The sequence below is a fragment of the Taudactylus pleione genome, unplaced genomic scaffold, assembly GCF_031769625.1.
Source record: "Taudactylus pleione unplaced genomic scaffold, aTauple2 ptg000032l, whole genome shotgun sequence".
Lineage (NCBI taxonomy): Eukaryota > Metazoa > Chordata > Amphibia > Anura > Myobatrachidae > Taudactylus > Taudactylus pleione.
Window position 1 is genome coordinate 4,534,692 of NW_028284434.1, and position 16,326 is coordinate 4,551,017.

The window sequence follows — 16,326 nt, forward strand, 5'->3', positions numbered from 1 at the left end:
TTGCAGATGAGAGTGAGGAAGACCCTCATCATCGCATATGGACCAGGACAGGCCACAATGTGAGATTCACTTATGTGGAAAACATGGCCCTGGTGACTGAGCTGATGTGGCATCACCACCAGCTGTTTGGCCGTGATGCAGCCAAGGTGTCCTCCCGAAGGAAGAGCATCACCTGGCAGGCGGCCATCACAGCAGTAAATGCAGAGGGGCCATTGTGCCGCATGTTTGACACATGCCACTAGAGGTTTTATGACATCAAGCGGAGGGTAAAAGCAAAGATGGCCAAAGAGGCAAAGGTGGCGCACCTGACAGGAGGCAGCTTCCCTTACCAGGTCACCTACCTGGAGTATGAGAAGCCCCTGAATATAATAATACCAGCTGAGTTGGCCCAGGTGACACATGTGAGGGACTCAGATGCCCCAAGGAGGCCTGGTAAGTACTCAATTTTTGGGGGGGTTAAATACAAAGTATGCTCAACTGCTAGATTCATATTGTGTGTAATGGTTGTTAGTGTCATGCTGTTATTGTTGTGTACTTATAATGCATGTGTGTTGAGAACATGTATTTTTTCTAAGTATTTTACTGTAGGATAACTTTTGGAGTTTTCCTATAAGGTTTTTTGTGTTGGTGCATTGTAAATATTTTTTTTCCCACAGATTAAAGTATATGGAGTTTATTTATTTACTAAAGTGAGACACCCTGAAATAGTAGCAATCTCCCTGTCTCCCTGAAGAGGCTAGCAATCTCCCTGATTGCACCTTACCCCATTATGTAGCTGTTATAAATGCATTTTCTGAAAAGTATTAGTGTGTTTTCATCACCAGGAAGATCTTACTAACTGCTTTTGGGCTCATTTACATGTGGATATTAGTCGGATTTATGACACGCCTCTGTGACCAGCGGAAAAGTTTTGACAATGGACCCCTGGTGGTAAAAAAGTGCAGAATGGGGGTTTTGGGGTGAAAATTTGCTGCAACCGCTCTAAACCCTTTTTACACCCCTTTGACGATAATTGCATCAAAAATGCAAAAAACCCCACAAAAAACACCCTAAAAAGCACTTTGAAAAAATGGGCAAAAAAATTACAAAGTGGGGGTACAAAATAAAAAACTAGCTAAATAGCCTTTGGGTGGGGTCTGGAAGTTTGGGGGAGGTTTTTTTAGATTGCAGGTGTTTGCTGAAGGTATGTTTTTGGCGCTTTTTAATGCTTGACTTTAACAACTTTAAAATATGCTTGCACCCATTTTCATGTACCCCAAAATTGATGGGACAATTTATTTTTCCTCAAAAAAATTGCTAAATGCTATTCTTCACCCCTGTTCCAAAGACACAAAATTTCACCTATTGAGACCATTCAAAGACCCCAAATACCTTCAGCAGGGCTAATTGGGGGTACTCATAGTGAACCTCATGTCAGAGCATCTTTTGGGGGGTGTCAGGCTGATTTCCCTAAAAAGACAGGTCTTTTCGCTTTTTTGGGTTTTGCCGGGTCCCGTTTTTGCTGATTTGAATTTGACTTTTCGCTCCAAATTGAATATGGTCCTATGTGTTACTTTGATATTGTGTATAGTAATGTTTTTTGTTTTCTTTAAAATGTGGTTACTTATATTTGTGTTAATGTGAATGTCATTGTGTATTGGATTTTGTATTTGTGTTGGAAGTGTAGTTTTTTTTTATAGTGCAGTGCGTGTTGCAAGTTTTGTAAAATATTTTTAAGGTGAATATTGTTTATGTACTCTGGGTCTCATTCAGACCCGCTCGCGAGCGATGTACGCTTGCAAGCGGGTCAATGTTCCCCAAATGCGCATACGCACGATGGAGGCGCCTCCGTCATGCACATGCGCGAGACCCAGCGAGCGACGGGGACGCCGTCGTTCGGGGTCTCGCACCAAAGGGGGCGTGCTGTCGATGGTGATTGACAGCATGCCCCCTTTGGTGGTCGTGCTGGGGGCGTGGCTGCCCAGATGGAGGCATTCCCATGGGAACACCTACAGTCTGGGTCCGGCCCCACTGACATCACTAGTGCTGTCAGTGGGAGTGTTTTTGGCTCTGATAGAGCAAGAAGCACTCCGGGCTTGTGGCAGACAAGACCCTACCACAAGGGTCTCATCGCAAGCCCGATAGTCACGATGGTCTTGACCATCGCGACCATCTTTTTGGCCGCTCGCTTATGCTGTGAGTGGTCACCCACAGCTATGCGAGCGGCCGGGAGGCAGCTTCAATTTTAGGTAGGCCGGCCCTGATTCAGAGTGAGCGCTCTGGTCAGAGCATCCGGCTCTGAATCAGGCCTTCTGTTTTAGCGGATCTTATGTTAGGGTTTCCTGAGGCATCATGTTGTAAGCTTAATATTGCTTTTTTCATAGGGTTATCACTCCTCAGCATGTCCACATTAAGAGGTCTATTTAATAAGCAGTGTTAGGAGACAGAGTGAAAAGTGATAAGGTGCCAACCAATCAGCTTCTAACTGCAATCTCACAGGCTGTGTTTGAAAAATAAGTTAGGAGCTGATTGGCTGGTACCTTATCTCTTTTCACTCTGTCGCCTAACACTGCTTAGTAAATAGTCCCCTAAAATGTGATGTTTGGAGATATATCTCCAGGTCAACACGTAAAATTAGGCTAATCATTCAGATAACACAGGTCTGCGATAAAAAAGCTTTTTTAACAAATTTATGTGATACTTATAGGTTTTTGGCTTGTGAACACGTAGATGACTCCCGATTTTGCATATCACATCATGTTTTTCTGCAAAACGTGTATTTATGAATAAGTATTTTTTGTCATATACTTTAAAGTAATAAATGTATTCTGCCTACATTTATTATAAAACATTGTCTTAAATTAATTCAGTCACTAGTATAGAACAATACAATTCAGTTCTTATCATAAAACTTCCCCACGCCCAGTGCCAGATTAAGGTCCACATGGGCCTGGAGCTGAAATTTACAAAGGGGCTAAACCCCATACTGTCTAAAGGAACATTGCACACACACAACAACTACAACTACATGGTGAGCTGACAAAGGTGGAACCAAATATAACAGATGCAACACAGATTTGCCCTGTGCCGGCTCATTTTAACCCCTGCCTACCACTATATACACACACAGAGTACACACTGCACACACACACTACACTACACTACAGTGAAGAACAGGGTGAATGCTTCCACCGAGACATTAAAGATGTAGAAAGAAGACACCAGGGTCGTTGGGACGTCAGCATGATTGCTGACTATTGCTGGATGATACACAGCGATGTCACAGAAAAAGCTTATAAGCGAAAAGTGGCAAAAAGAAGTTTGAAGACAAGATATTAACAAGTTTTTCAATAATTATGGATTTGTTTCTATTATTGTTTGATGTTAATGTTATTTTATTATGTAGTTATGACAAAAACACAGTGATATCGTCTACACTTCTTTGTATTTCACAATAAATATATGTCAAAAACAATTAAACTTCTTGTTTTTTTTTAAATGTAAGTAACTCCCTTATAGGTAAATGTGATGTGGTAATTTTTTTTAATATACTATTTCTTGATGAACACAGGAGTATAATTAAGAATATAAAAGTATTATTACAAAAGCTTTCAATACCTTAAATTTCACAGACCTGTGTATTTCAAGCTTGATTTTGTTTGCAACAACAACTGCACACGCATTTTTATTTCAAATCAAAATAATTAAATGTTATTTATTCTAATCACACACAAAATTTATTTGTTTGTGTTTTTAAATATATTTTCAGAGACATTGGTGCTGATAGTGTGTGATCTTTACCTAACTACATGCCATTGCTCTCACCTCTTCCTGTTTTTGTATTATTTTATGTCCCAGGACCTTGAGGCCCTTACTCTTGCCCTGCTCAACACAAAAACATGTATGTGGCCTATTTATTTAGCAAATATGTTGACATTAAAGGTATCGTTTGTGAAAGTAAGAGGACCATGACATTTACTAAGGATTCATATATTTAATCACGGCCGAAAAAAAATTAAATTAAAGAAAGTAAGAGGAGACACGGGACAGTTTAGTCTGGTACCGTTAGTAATATGTACTGATTCAGAGAGTGCATTATTGATTTTAATGCATACTGAGGGAGTCTTGTAAAGAGCAATAATCCGATGAAAGGAGGTAGGACCTAGATCCAGATGTGCCAGCAGACCCTGCATAAATAGCCAATCTATCCTATCAAAGGCTTTTTCTGCATCAGTTATTAGCAACACAGTTGGGATGTTGTCAGAGGCAACCAAATGTATAAGATCAATTACTTGATGGTATTGTCCCAAGCATTGTGGACTGACACAAAACCAACCTGGTCATTGTGAACAAGTGTAGATATCAAAACATTAAGCCGATTGGCAATAAGTTTTGCAAATGATTTGATGTCAGTTTTAAGGAGTGAGAGAGGTAAATAGCTAGGAAACTGAGCCAGGTCCTTGCCCTCCTTGTGAATAACCATGGTATGCACTTAGGCCCGTATTCAATTAGAGGCAAAAAGTCAGAAAAGTTTCGCCTGTCTGACTTTCCGCCTCCTTCGCCTGTTTCAGAGGTGAAAACATTATGTGTGTGTCCCTGCTTTTCTCCATATTCAATTCCTAAACAGGCGAAACCGGAAAGCGGCAGTGCGGAACATGCGGAAAGTACTGTCAGAATTGGGGAAATCAGTCTGTACCCCCAATAAAAAATGCACTAGCATTGGGGATCAATGTAGATGTGTACTAATAGCCCTAATAAAACTGTTTGGGGTACTTAAGTTATTTAATTTCCTTGTTATTAGTGTCTTTGAAAAACTGGTGAAGAATGGCATAAAGCAGTATGTTTTGGTGAAAATAAGTACTCCAGTCAAATTTGGAGCACTTGAAAATGGGTGCTAGAATATTTTAATGTGTCTAAAGCTAACTTTTAAAAAAAGTGAATAACCCACCAGCCGCATGCACCTGCAATCCTAAAAACACCTGACCTATCCTTGCAGACCCCCAAGAAGTCTATTTCGCTAGTTTTTATGCTTGTCCCCCCACTTTTTACTTTTTCACCCCCAAAACGAAAGTACTTTTTTGAGGTGTTTTTATGTTTGTTTGTTTTTGTTTTTTTGGCACATTTGTCCTTTGGGGGGATGTCCCATGGGTTCTGAGTCATTTCCCCACGTTTGCACCCAAAAATAAAGATTTTGCACTTATTTTCACCTGCTATAATTAGGAGATACTTTGTCGCATATTACATTGCATTGACTTTCCGCGTAGGTGAATTACGGCTAGAATTGAATTTGGAGACAAGTTCCGAACAGGCAAAAAGTGGCAATAGGCTATTTTTTTTTCGCCAATTACAGCTTTTCGCATCTAATTGAATACAGCCCATAGATGTATTGTTTTAAAAAGCCTTTTGCTACAGAGAAGGAAGCAATTTCATAAGGGGACCTAGAACTTGTCAGATTATAGAGCTTGTGGTAATGGGAGTAGTAGACAGCAGCTACATCTGAAGCTAGTTTGTGCTCCATAACAGATGTATCCTTAAAAGTCTGAATATATGAGACAGCCCCATAGACATGTAAAGCCCTTACCAACAATTTACCAGGGTTGTTCCTCCACTGATAGTAACAATTCTTGCAAAGGCAAAATCCCACTTAACTCTATCATTAAGATTTTATTTCATTCTGCTTTAGTCTCTGTCAGTAAGGATTAAATCCAGAGTCTTTTTCACCCCAGCATGGCCAGAGAAGCAAGATGTATGTGCTAACTGAAGACACTGCGGCCGAAGCTCTGGCGTCACAAATGTCTTGCCCGGAGAAATCTTGACTCTGTTGACCACTGAGATGAAATAATCATCTCAAACAGGTTTGCTTTTGCAGGAAATCTCTTCCTCAGTTGCACAGAATGATTGAGACAATGCATCGGCATTGACATTTTTTCTTCCAGGGTGGTACATGATAACTTAAATCAATCGAAGAACAATTATCACCTGGCCTGGTGATAATTCAAGTAGTGAGCTGTTTGGAGATATAATTGTTATGATCTGTAAAGATAGTCACAGGAAGAGGTGTAGCATGTATCCATGGCATCCGGAGCATGTGTGTGCTGCTGCACCCCCTCCAAGTGTGCCAGGTAGGGGAAGTAATCCAGCATGTAGCAACAAATTAAAGAGAAAATTAAAATAAACATATGGGGCAGTTTCAAACTGGGGCATGAAGGGCTAGATCTATTCCAAACCACTAAAGTAATTCCACTCATAAAATATACACAACAGTAATATACCATTAATATAAGCAATGTTACATTATATGCACTGTAATATAATGCTCACAATTCACATATAGTGGCCAAAATTCCCATGCTACACAATAGTGCCCCCGTTTCATCATGTTATGCCACAGTAGTGCCCGTTATTCATGTTATACCAAACAATAGTGCCCCTTATTCAAATTATGCTACAAAGTAATGCACATTATTCCACCCAGTAGTGCCCCTTATTCACATTATGCCAAAGTAGTGTTGCTTATACACATTATGCCACAGTAGTGTCCATTATTCACATTATGCCACAAAATAGTGCCCCTTATTCACTTTATACCACAGTAGTGTTGCTTATACACATTATGGAATAGTAGTGCCTCTTATACACTTTATGCCACAATAGTGCCCTTATTGGCATGTGGTGTCAGAGCAGTCAGGTGTGACCTCACCAGACTCCTCCCAGTGACAGGAGCTGTGACCTGGGCACTCAGCAACAGCAACTGGCTCAGGCCTCCCCTCACCACCAGGGACACAGCCCTGGTGTTCTCTCCTTCTGTGTGATTGATGCTCAATCTGTGCGTCCCAGGCCAGCTGATGTCAGGACCAGGGAGGAAAGTAGGATCCAGCTCAGTGGAGGCAAAGAGGAGAAGCCAGGGGTGATGATGGGAGAGGACTGCCTCCTCCTTCTTTGTTATTGCTCATGGCTCCATCACCCCTCACTTCTGCTCAGTCCCAGAGCTGGATTAAGACCCCACAGGACAATAGGCAAGAAACTGCCTCAGGCTCCATATTTATGTATATATAAATACTTGCAGTATATATATTCCTCACATAGCTCTGCCACTCTCAATCAGATCTCCCCCATCACATAGTTCTCCCCTCCTCATACATATACCCCCCACACACAGCTCTTTTTCCTCCCTTAGCTCACTTTCCCTCAAACACACACAGTGCTCCCCCTCTCTCAGCCACCCCAACACACACACAGCTCTTTCCATTCACTGAGATCCCCCCACACAGCTTTTTTCCCCATCACACAATACTCCCTCCCCTCAAACACCCACAGATCCCCCCACACACAGATCTTTCCTCTTCACACAGACCCCCCCAAACACACAGCTCTCCCCAAGTACTGAGATCTCCCATCACTCAGCTCTCCCCAAGTACTGAGATTTCCCATCATTCAGCTCTCCCCTTCACACAATACTCCCTCCCCTCACACACATAGGGCCTGATTGAGTTTGGATCACAGGTCTGTGCACTCACGCACATGTTTGCGTTCTGCACATGTGCACAAACTGGCAATCACAAAAGCAAATGCATTGGATACGCAGAGCCATCACAGAGTGATTGACAGGAAGTACTATATGGGGCGGTGACAGGGGGTGGTCAGAGAAATGCTGGTGTGCCAGTGCAATTGAACACTGTTGCAGGGGCGTGCATAAATTACGTAAAATAGAGAAATAGATGTCCGCACTCCATGCTGCACCTGGCAGCTAATAACAATGTGATATTCACCAATCACAGATGTATGTATGGTCAAAAATGAAGAACATTAAAAGCGCTCAAGTAAAGGTGCAAGTAAAGTGAAACTTATAGTGTTGTCCAATTGACATAAATAGTCACTTGTTTATAGTTCAACTGTTGTACATCCTTATTTTCTTTAGAGTCAGCAACCTGGTTTCTGCACTTGGTTTTTCACACTAATACCCCTCAGCATCAAAAGGCCATATAAGACAAAAAGAGGGGAGAATACATAGTGTAAAACCACAAAACATTTATTCAAAACAACATTAATAAAAATGGTCGTGTACCATCCAAAACCTTTACAGAAAGGCACAGTTTTAGGCATGTATGGGTAAATTATCTGCTCCCCCTATTTGAGCAATACCTTCCCACAGTCAGGGCAGATGGCAGCAACACAGGATACAGCACCAATGCATTTCAACCCAAATATGGTCTTTTTCAAGGTGTGTTTTGTTAAGAGAACTGACCAGGTTATATACCCAAAGTGACTCCTCCCCTTCTTTAAGGGTTTTGTGTTATACATCTCAGGTGTGTTGTTTATAGTATCTGTGTACATTCTTATCCCTAAAAATAGACAGACTGCACTTCCTTACTGTGTAGTCCCCTCGTTTTTGCAAAATCCAAAAGTGCTCCGGATCGCGGATTTAAGCGGTGCGTTCCACGCCGTGAAATGCACAGTTGGTTGTATTTTCATAGTCACGTGGTATTGACCATGTGACACCGGCCTGATACCGGGAGCGCAGCACATCTTGCACTGCTGATGCTGCGCTCCAAAGTCTCATGTGGAACGCAGCGGGTATATCTCAACTAGCGCTGCGTTCCAAAGCCCGCCATGTCACGTGACCTGTGTCTCGTATAGAGCGCAGTGGATTTATCTCAATTAGCGCTGCGTTCCAAAGTCACGTCACGTGATCTGTGGCAATGCGTTACATTAGGACTTTTTGGGGAATCCTTTTGTTGTAGCTTCCCCGTATGTCCAATGCAGGCATATAAGATGAAATGATCGCTTCTTTACTAGTCTATACAGCGAGTGTATATCAATACATAGTCCATTATAGTTAGAGGAATTTTTTTTCAATTTTGTTGGCTCAATTTCAAAGTATCTGTATATGACCCTTGATATGTCTTGTATTCCGTATAACAATATCATACCCAGTGGGAACACTGATCTACACTACCGTTATATTATATCAATCCATTTCAACAATGAGGGTCACCTATACATTCCCTAATTTTTTCAACCACAATTCATGCATATTTAAATAGTTGATTCAATACATACATTATAACATAAAGATAAAACATGTGTGGTAATATTCTAATCTATAGAGCATAAAAGGAGATATATAAAACGATATTAATAAAATATTAGAAATATTAAAATATTAATAAAAATAATAATAACAATCAAATAAAACAGTGATGAGAACATATGATAAAATGGAATAAAACATAAGGTAAAAAGAAGTGAGGCTCCAATGAGGTCAAATAAAATAAAATAATATTAATTAGATTATAAATTAATTTATAAAAACCACTTGAGTTCAAACTCGGAATTTAAACCATATGGTTCAAGCGTTTTGGCTTCATATATATATTTCATCTCAGCTTTAGCCAAAAATGTTTCTAGTCCCTTGGTTCTCCAATTGCCTTCTACTTTTTTGATACCTTTAATATATTTTATTCCATTAGTGGAACTTTGGTGTTTTTCCAGAAAATGTTTGGATAATGTATGAGTCGTAACACCTCTTTTGATGTTTCGGAGGTGTTCTGCCCATCTTACCCTGAGTTTTCTCGATGTTTTACCTATGTATTGTAAACCACAATTGCACTCTATGACATATATGCAATTTGTGCTATTACACGTAGTGAATTAATTTATCTTAAATGTTATCTCATTTGTGTTTGATTTGAATGTTTCAATTTTTGTAATTTGTTTAGTGTGCATGGTACAAATACTGCAGGAGCCGCATCTATGGAACCCTTTAGTTTTGATTCTCCCTGTCCTTTTCTCTGGTCTGGCACTTTTTACTAATTTATTCATAATATTAGGCACTCTTCTGTATGTAAAAATGGGTCTATCTGGAATGATATCTTTTAAAATTGGATCTTGTTGTAGTTAATGCCAATTCTTTTTAAATATGTATTCCACTAACTTATATTTATTATTATAAGTGGTGATGAATGAAATCCTTGGTTTATTTGTGGAATTAATATTTGTTCCCTTTTTGTATTCTATAAGGTCTTTCTGGGGAATATCTCTCACTTCTTTGATGGTGTTTTCTATTTCCCTCCCATCATAACCTTGATCAATAAATTTTTTCTTCAGATTTCCTATTTGTTCATCAAAAATTTCCTTACTAGTATAGTTTCTACGGACCCTTCTAATTTGTCCCTTAGGAATATTTTTAAGCCATCTGGGATTATGGTGGCTCCTCATGTTAATATAGGAATTACTGTCCGTAGGCTTTTCATAATTCCTAGTAGACAAACATTCACCTGTTTTATAAATAATAAGATCTAAAAAGTTAACCTCGTTAAGATAAATATTTAAAAGTTAATTATATATTAAAACTGTTATTATTAAGATCATCACAGAAAAGTTTAAGGTCATGTGCGTTGCCACTCCAAATAAAAAAGATATCATCTATAAATCTTCGCCATATTAATATATTATTGCTACAGGGATTATTATTCCATATTTTGAGATCCTCCCACCATCCCATAAAAAGGTTGGCATACGCCGGTGCCATTCTACTCCCCATTGCTGTGCCCTTTATTTGGAGATAATACTGTCCATTAAACCAAAAATAATTATTTTTTAGAATGAATTCAAGAGACTCTTTAATAAATTCAAGCTTGTCTCTGTCAACATGTTCATGATTCTTCTCTATAGAATATTCTACCGCACTGATTCCCATCTGATGATCAATAATGGTATACAGAGATGATACGTCTGCTGTAACCAAAAAATACTGGGGAGTGACTTTTGTATCTCTTATGTTTTTGATCATATCTATGGTATCCTTAATATAAGACTTATTTTAATGACTTCTGGTTGTAGAAGAAAGTCAATGTAATGAGCAAGGTTAGAAGTAACTGAATCAGTTCCAGCTATAATTGGATGGCCTGGGGGGTTATTGATATCTTTATGGATTTTTGGCAGAATGTATATGACGGGGAGTACAGGATGTTCCTTAATCAAATACTTTCTCTCCTATTTTGTAATACTCCCTTTGTCCTCATACTTCTTATTCAAATCAACATAGTTTCTCTCTATTCGTTCTGTTGGGTTTGGTTTTAAAAGGGTATAGGTGGACCTATCACCAAGCTGTCTCAGAATCTCCTGATTGTATTGATCTGTGTCCATGATGACAATCCCACCCCCCTTGTCTGCTGGCTTTATTGTTATATTATGATTTTTCTCCAGACTCTGTAGGGCCTCATGCTCAGCTTTGGTGAGATTATAATCACTTGTTTGTTTCAAGTTGATTTTTTCAATTTCAGAACACACTATTTTATTAAAACTCTCCACAAAGCAGCCACAGCTAAAAGTGGGATTAAATGTGGACTTGGGTCCACTCTAAACATATTTCCTTCTTCAATAGTACATGTGTCTTGATTAATAAAATATTTATTTAATGACAAATTCCTAACAAACTTTTGTATGTCTATATAGGTGTCAAATTTGTTCAGTTTATTGACTGGATCAAATTTGAGAACCTTTTTGAGGAGATCCACTTCATCTTTTTGTAAAATGTGAGTACTAAGGTTATAAATTTTAGTTGAGTCTTTCAACTTATCATTTGTTTCATCAGTAGTGATCTGTTGAGTTCCATTATTGCTCTTTAGTCGATTTTTTTGCCCTTTCCCCCTTTTACCTATATGTGTGGGTTTCTTAGTTGTTCTTAATCCCACTTGTTTCTTCTCCTGTCCCTCTCCAAAAGAGCATCCATATCCAATGGGTCATAAATTAGCCACTGCAAAGGCATATGCAGCTTAAGCTCTCACTGCATGCAGGACAGCTAGCAATTTAGTGGTAGGGTCAGACCTGTCTTTAATGTGCAAGTGGCTCCGATGTAATTCAATGTTACCAATGTTTTGACTGGATTGCAAGGTATTACAGATGTGCGAGCAGGGAAGTGGGCGTCTGCATGTTGTCCATGCGAGTACTTTGCGATTGCAATTATTAGCATACCTTTGCAGCAGAACTGCGTGCATGATTGCAGCCACAATCACATCAGCCCCTAATTACCCCCTCACACAGCTCTCCCCACTTACTAAGATCCCCCATCATTCAGTTCCCCCTTCACACAATACCCCTCCCCTCAAACACACACAGCTCTCCCCACTCAGTCAAATCCCCCCACACACACATCTTCCTCCTCTCACAGAGCCCTCCCCAAAACACACACACACAGCTCATTTCCCTTTAAACACATATATTACACAGCGCTCCCCCCTTTAAATCTCCTATGTCCTTTCCTCACTTTCATAGGGTGCAGATCAGACATCTGATGGGGTGAATCATCTGTTAAGTTTGAAACACAGTGAGATCAGTGATTCCATACCGGGGGAATGATTGTCTCAGAATGGGCGCTGATGTGAAGAGTTGTTTTAAGTGGAAGAAAGCCATCTCAGGTTCAGGAGGCCAAGTCTCAGTATTTTGTGACTTTCTGGTGAATGCTGTGATGGGAGCACAGAAGAGTAATTCTTGATAAACTGTAAAAATTGCAGAATCCCAGAAATTGCTGAATCACTTTCAATGCATTGGGACAAGGCCAATTGGCAATGGTGGAGAATTTCTCAGGGTCAATCCAAAAACTGAAACCAGAGAAAATATACCCCAAGATTACCTTTTCCTTCTGCTCGAAAGAACATTTCTCCAGCTTACAGTATAAGTGGTTGCAGCAAAAAAGGGTTAAGACTTTGCTCACATGCTTGCGATATGATGTAATATCATTAGAAAAAATTAGAATGTCATCCAGGTAGACAACAATATATTTAATCAGACGTTTCTGGAAAATGCTGTTCATGTATTTTTGAAACACCGTTGGTGTATTACGCAACCCAAATGGCATGACCAGGTATTAGTAATGCCAATCTCAGGTGTTAATGACATTAGGAGAAGATTGCTAGTGTTAAAGGCCATTTTCTATTCATCCCCAGGTCTGATTCTAATTAAAGGCCTTGTGACGGTCTAACTTAGAGAAGGCCCCTTGATATGTTCAATACATTTGGTGATCAGGGTAAAGCATAGGCGTAGCTATCGTGGGTACATGGGGTGCAGCCACTATGGGGCCTGAACAGTCCTACCAGGGCTTCTCCCACTGCCACCAATCATGCTGCACCATGCCTGGCCTGTTGTGAGCAAGTGACAACCAGGGATTAGTCCTCCCAGCTTCAGAGACATGGACCTCGCAAGGCAGCTCCCTCCTCCCAGTGTCAGAGACCGATAATGACCATGCTGGGACAGAACTGCCACCCTGATAGCAGCAAATTCCACAGCCGATCACTTTAGAGAAGGTGCCGATAGGGAAAGCTGAGTGCACAGTGCCTTCCACCCGCAGTACAGACTTCAGATGAGCTCACATTTAGAGGTGGGCTGAGCCAGGAAATATGCTGCGGAGAGACTTAACTCTCTAGCAGGGGAGGGGGATAGAAATTTTGTTAGGGGGTAGGGGTATCGATCTTTGACAGTGAGTGTTTAGCCCCTGGTAGTCAACACAGGAGCTAAGGGCCTGATTCTCAAGCACTGAGCACTCGCAACCGGGTCGATGGTGGCCCAGAGCGCATGCGCATGACGGAGCCAGCTCCGTCGTGCGCATCCGCGAGACACGGAAAGCGATGGGCACTCCGTCACTCTGGGTCTTGCAACAAAGGGGGTGAGCTGTCGATGGTGAGTGACAGCTCACCCCCTTTCTTAGGTGGGCCGGGGGCATGGCCGGCCAAACGGAGGCATTCCCAAAGCCAAAAGCTCTCTGGGGCTTACGGCCACGAGACCCTACCACAAGGGTCTCGTCGCAAGCCCGATGGTCATGACCATCGCGACCATCATCATGGCCGCTCACTATAGCTGTGGGTGGTCACCCATAGCTATGCGAGTGGCCAGGAGGCCATTCTAACAAAAAAAAAAAAAGCCCTGATTCAGAGAAAGCGCTCTGTCAGAGCGTCTGGCTCTGAATCAGGGCCACAGACCATCATCCTTCTTTTTTGGGGGGGAAGAGGAATTATTTTATTGATGCATGTTATTTATAAGTACATATTAAACATTGGGCCGAATTCAATTCAGTGCGATGTAGAATAGCCGCGAGAGAGATCTCCCACAGCTATTCAATACAATGCACTGTTTGGGTGGCTAAAAGATTTCTTCTCACAAACCCCCTGGGGATGCGAGGAGAAATTGAACAAAAGTTCTGGGCGCACAGCTGTTTGCCGGCTTAGTATGGCGCTAACAGCCACGTCCCCGGCACTTTAGTTGGAGAATACCAGTTACTGTGCCTTAACATCCAGGTTAAGTCACAAGTACCAGAATTCTCTGACTTACCTGCTTCCTGACCAGACAAACAATGCACTGAATTGAATAGCTGCGGGAGCTCCCTCCCGCGGCTATTCAACATCGCACTGAATTGAATTCGCCCCACTGTTACAACAAAACATGGGTAACAAATAAATGGTTCATTACAGATTTAACGAAAGTCTCTTTTTCTTGAGGATGAAGCTTATGATGTTGACACAGTATTGGTTTGGTCTAATGTCAATCACGTTCATTGATAATATATATTCCTATGTTTGATTGTTTCTTATTACTGTATCACTTTTACACATCAGTCTGTTTCTTTATTAGATGGTAGCCATGATTGTGTGACATACTGCATATATGTATAATATGGAATATATTCTACAGGCATATAATTACATTTAGGCAATATTAGATTGAATTCTTTATTTGAGGGCGTTTCCTTTTTTCATTCATACATATTTGTTTGGTGTTGATACACTTTTTTTTTAGCATACTGGATACAAATAAAGATTATATTTTAAATTAATTCAGTGTGCCTCAGATATAGAGAACTTTTCTCTTTCTTTCCTCTGTTAGTTGCTTGTCATCTTCATTAGGAGGGACTTAAACCAGTGTATACATGATGCAAATGATGTACCTGGAAACAGACATATTTACTCTTATGTCCAACTCTGTATAACCTGCAGTTCCATTGGAAAGCCCTCATTGAACTTGGCCTATGTTAGAATGCCCTGTTACAGCCAAGTATATGTTAAACTCTACAATAGCCTCAGGGAGATATGTATCAAGTCTTAGGGGTAGATAAAGTGAACAAGTTGCCCAAAGCAACCAATCAGCTTCTGAAAAGTCATTTATCTAGCAAAGTCTGTGAGATAATTGATTGGTTGCTTTGGGCAAGTTATCCACGTTATCTCTTTCTAAATCTTTATACATCTCCCCTACAGTGTGAATAAGTAGAGTGTGTTGGCCCCATAATATGAACTGGTAGGCCAACTCTGCACATTAGACTCTATTATGGATAGTCGAATTATGTTAATGTCTCTCAAGTGCTGAAATATGGGGTCCATGGAAGAATACCCCGCTATCCATGAACTGCAGGTGGGCAGTAAACTTTAAAGAAGTTCAGATGTTTTATTTGTATATATTTTTCTCATTCAAAGTTAGGAAAGCAAACAAAGGAGCTTTACACCTGGACAAACCTTGCTGCAAAACAAGGGGTACAAATACATGTATTTATTTTTATTTTGTATGCAGGGTACATAATAGCTTCTATTGCATGTAGGCCACAAATAGTGAGCAGCTGTAGTTTCACACTGCAATGTACATATTAAATCTGGTCCACCAGCAGCTTAACAAATTTTTTTTGCTTTACTCCCAACTTTGAATCAGCCCTCGTGTGTTCAATTATTTTAATGCATCCGAATACTTAATTAAGTTTGAGTATAGATAAGCAACCTGTTTGATATTTAGTTTTGTTAGTTAGTTAAGGGTTAAGGCTTGGGCGGAGATGTGGTTAGGCAGTGGTCATTTGACGAGGTGAGCCTATCATTTGTGGGAGGGTTCAAATTACCCATATATATACCCTGGTTAGAGGAGCCATCTTCCTCTTTCCAAGTTTCTTCAAACCAGGCTGGCTAAGTATTAAAAATTTCTGTTTAAATATACCTGTCTTTCCCCTTATTGCATACTCTATTTCCACACTTTAAGCTTCTTCAGTCTCTATTCTTTTGCCGCTCATTTAATTTTCTTTTGTTACCTTTCCCCTTCTCTGTTTCAAACCACCCCCCCTTTTTTCTATACCCCGCTGGTAGCATGCCCAGGCCCCGCCATTCAGGCCCCGCCATTCAGCACCCCCCACCGCTTGGGCGGAGGACTTTATTAGCCAAGGTGGATATTGAGTCTGCTTTTCGGCTGTTGTCCCTTCACCCTGAATCTTTTAAGTACATGGGTTTTAGAGTTGCGGGGCTCTATTATATTGATAGATGTTTGCTGACGGGATGTACCATCTCGTGTTCCTTTTTTGAATGTTTTAGCTCCTTTTTTCAA

The 16,326-nt window shown here is 40.5% G+C and overlaps 1 protein-coding gene across 1 annotated transcript in view; it reads left to right on the top strand.

Moving 5' to 3' along the window:
* Positions 1–278: 278 nt before the first annotated feature.
* Positions 279–16,326, top strand: part of LOC148538919 (pancreatic secretory granule membrane major glycoprotein GP2-like) — a 188,314-nt gene continuing 172,266 nt past the window's right edge. Inside the window, exon 1 of the mRNA XM_088452095.1 lies at positions 279–432. Within this exon, the coding sequence (XP_088308221.1) occupies positions 279–432 (154 nt within the window). The remainder of the gene's footprint in view (positions 433–16,326) is intronic.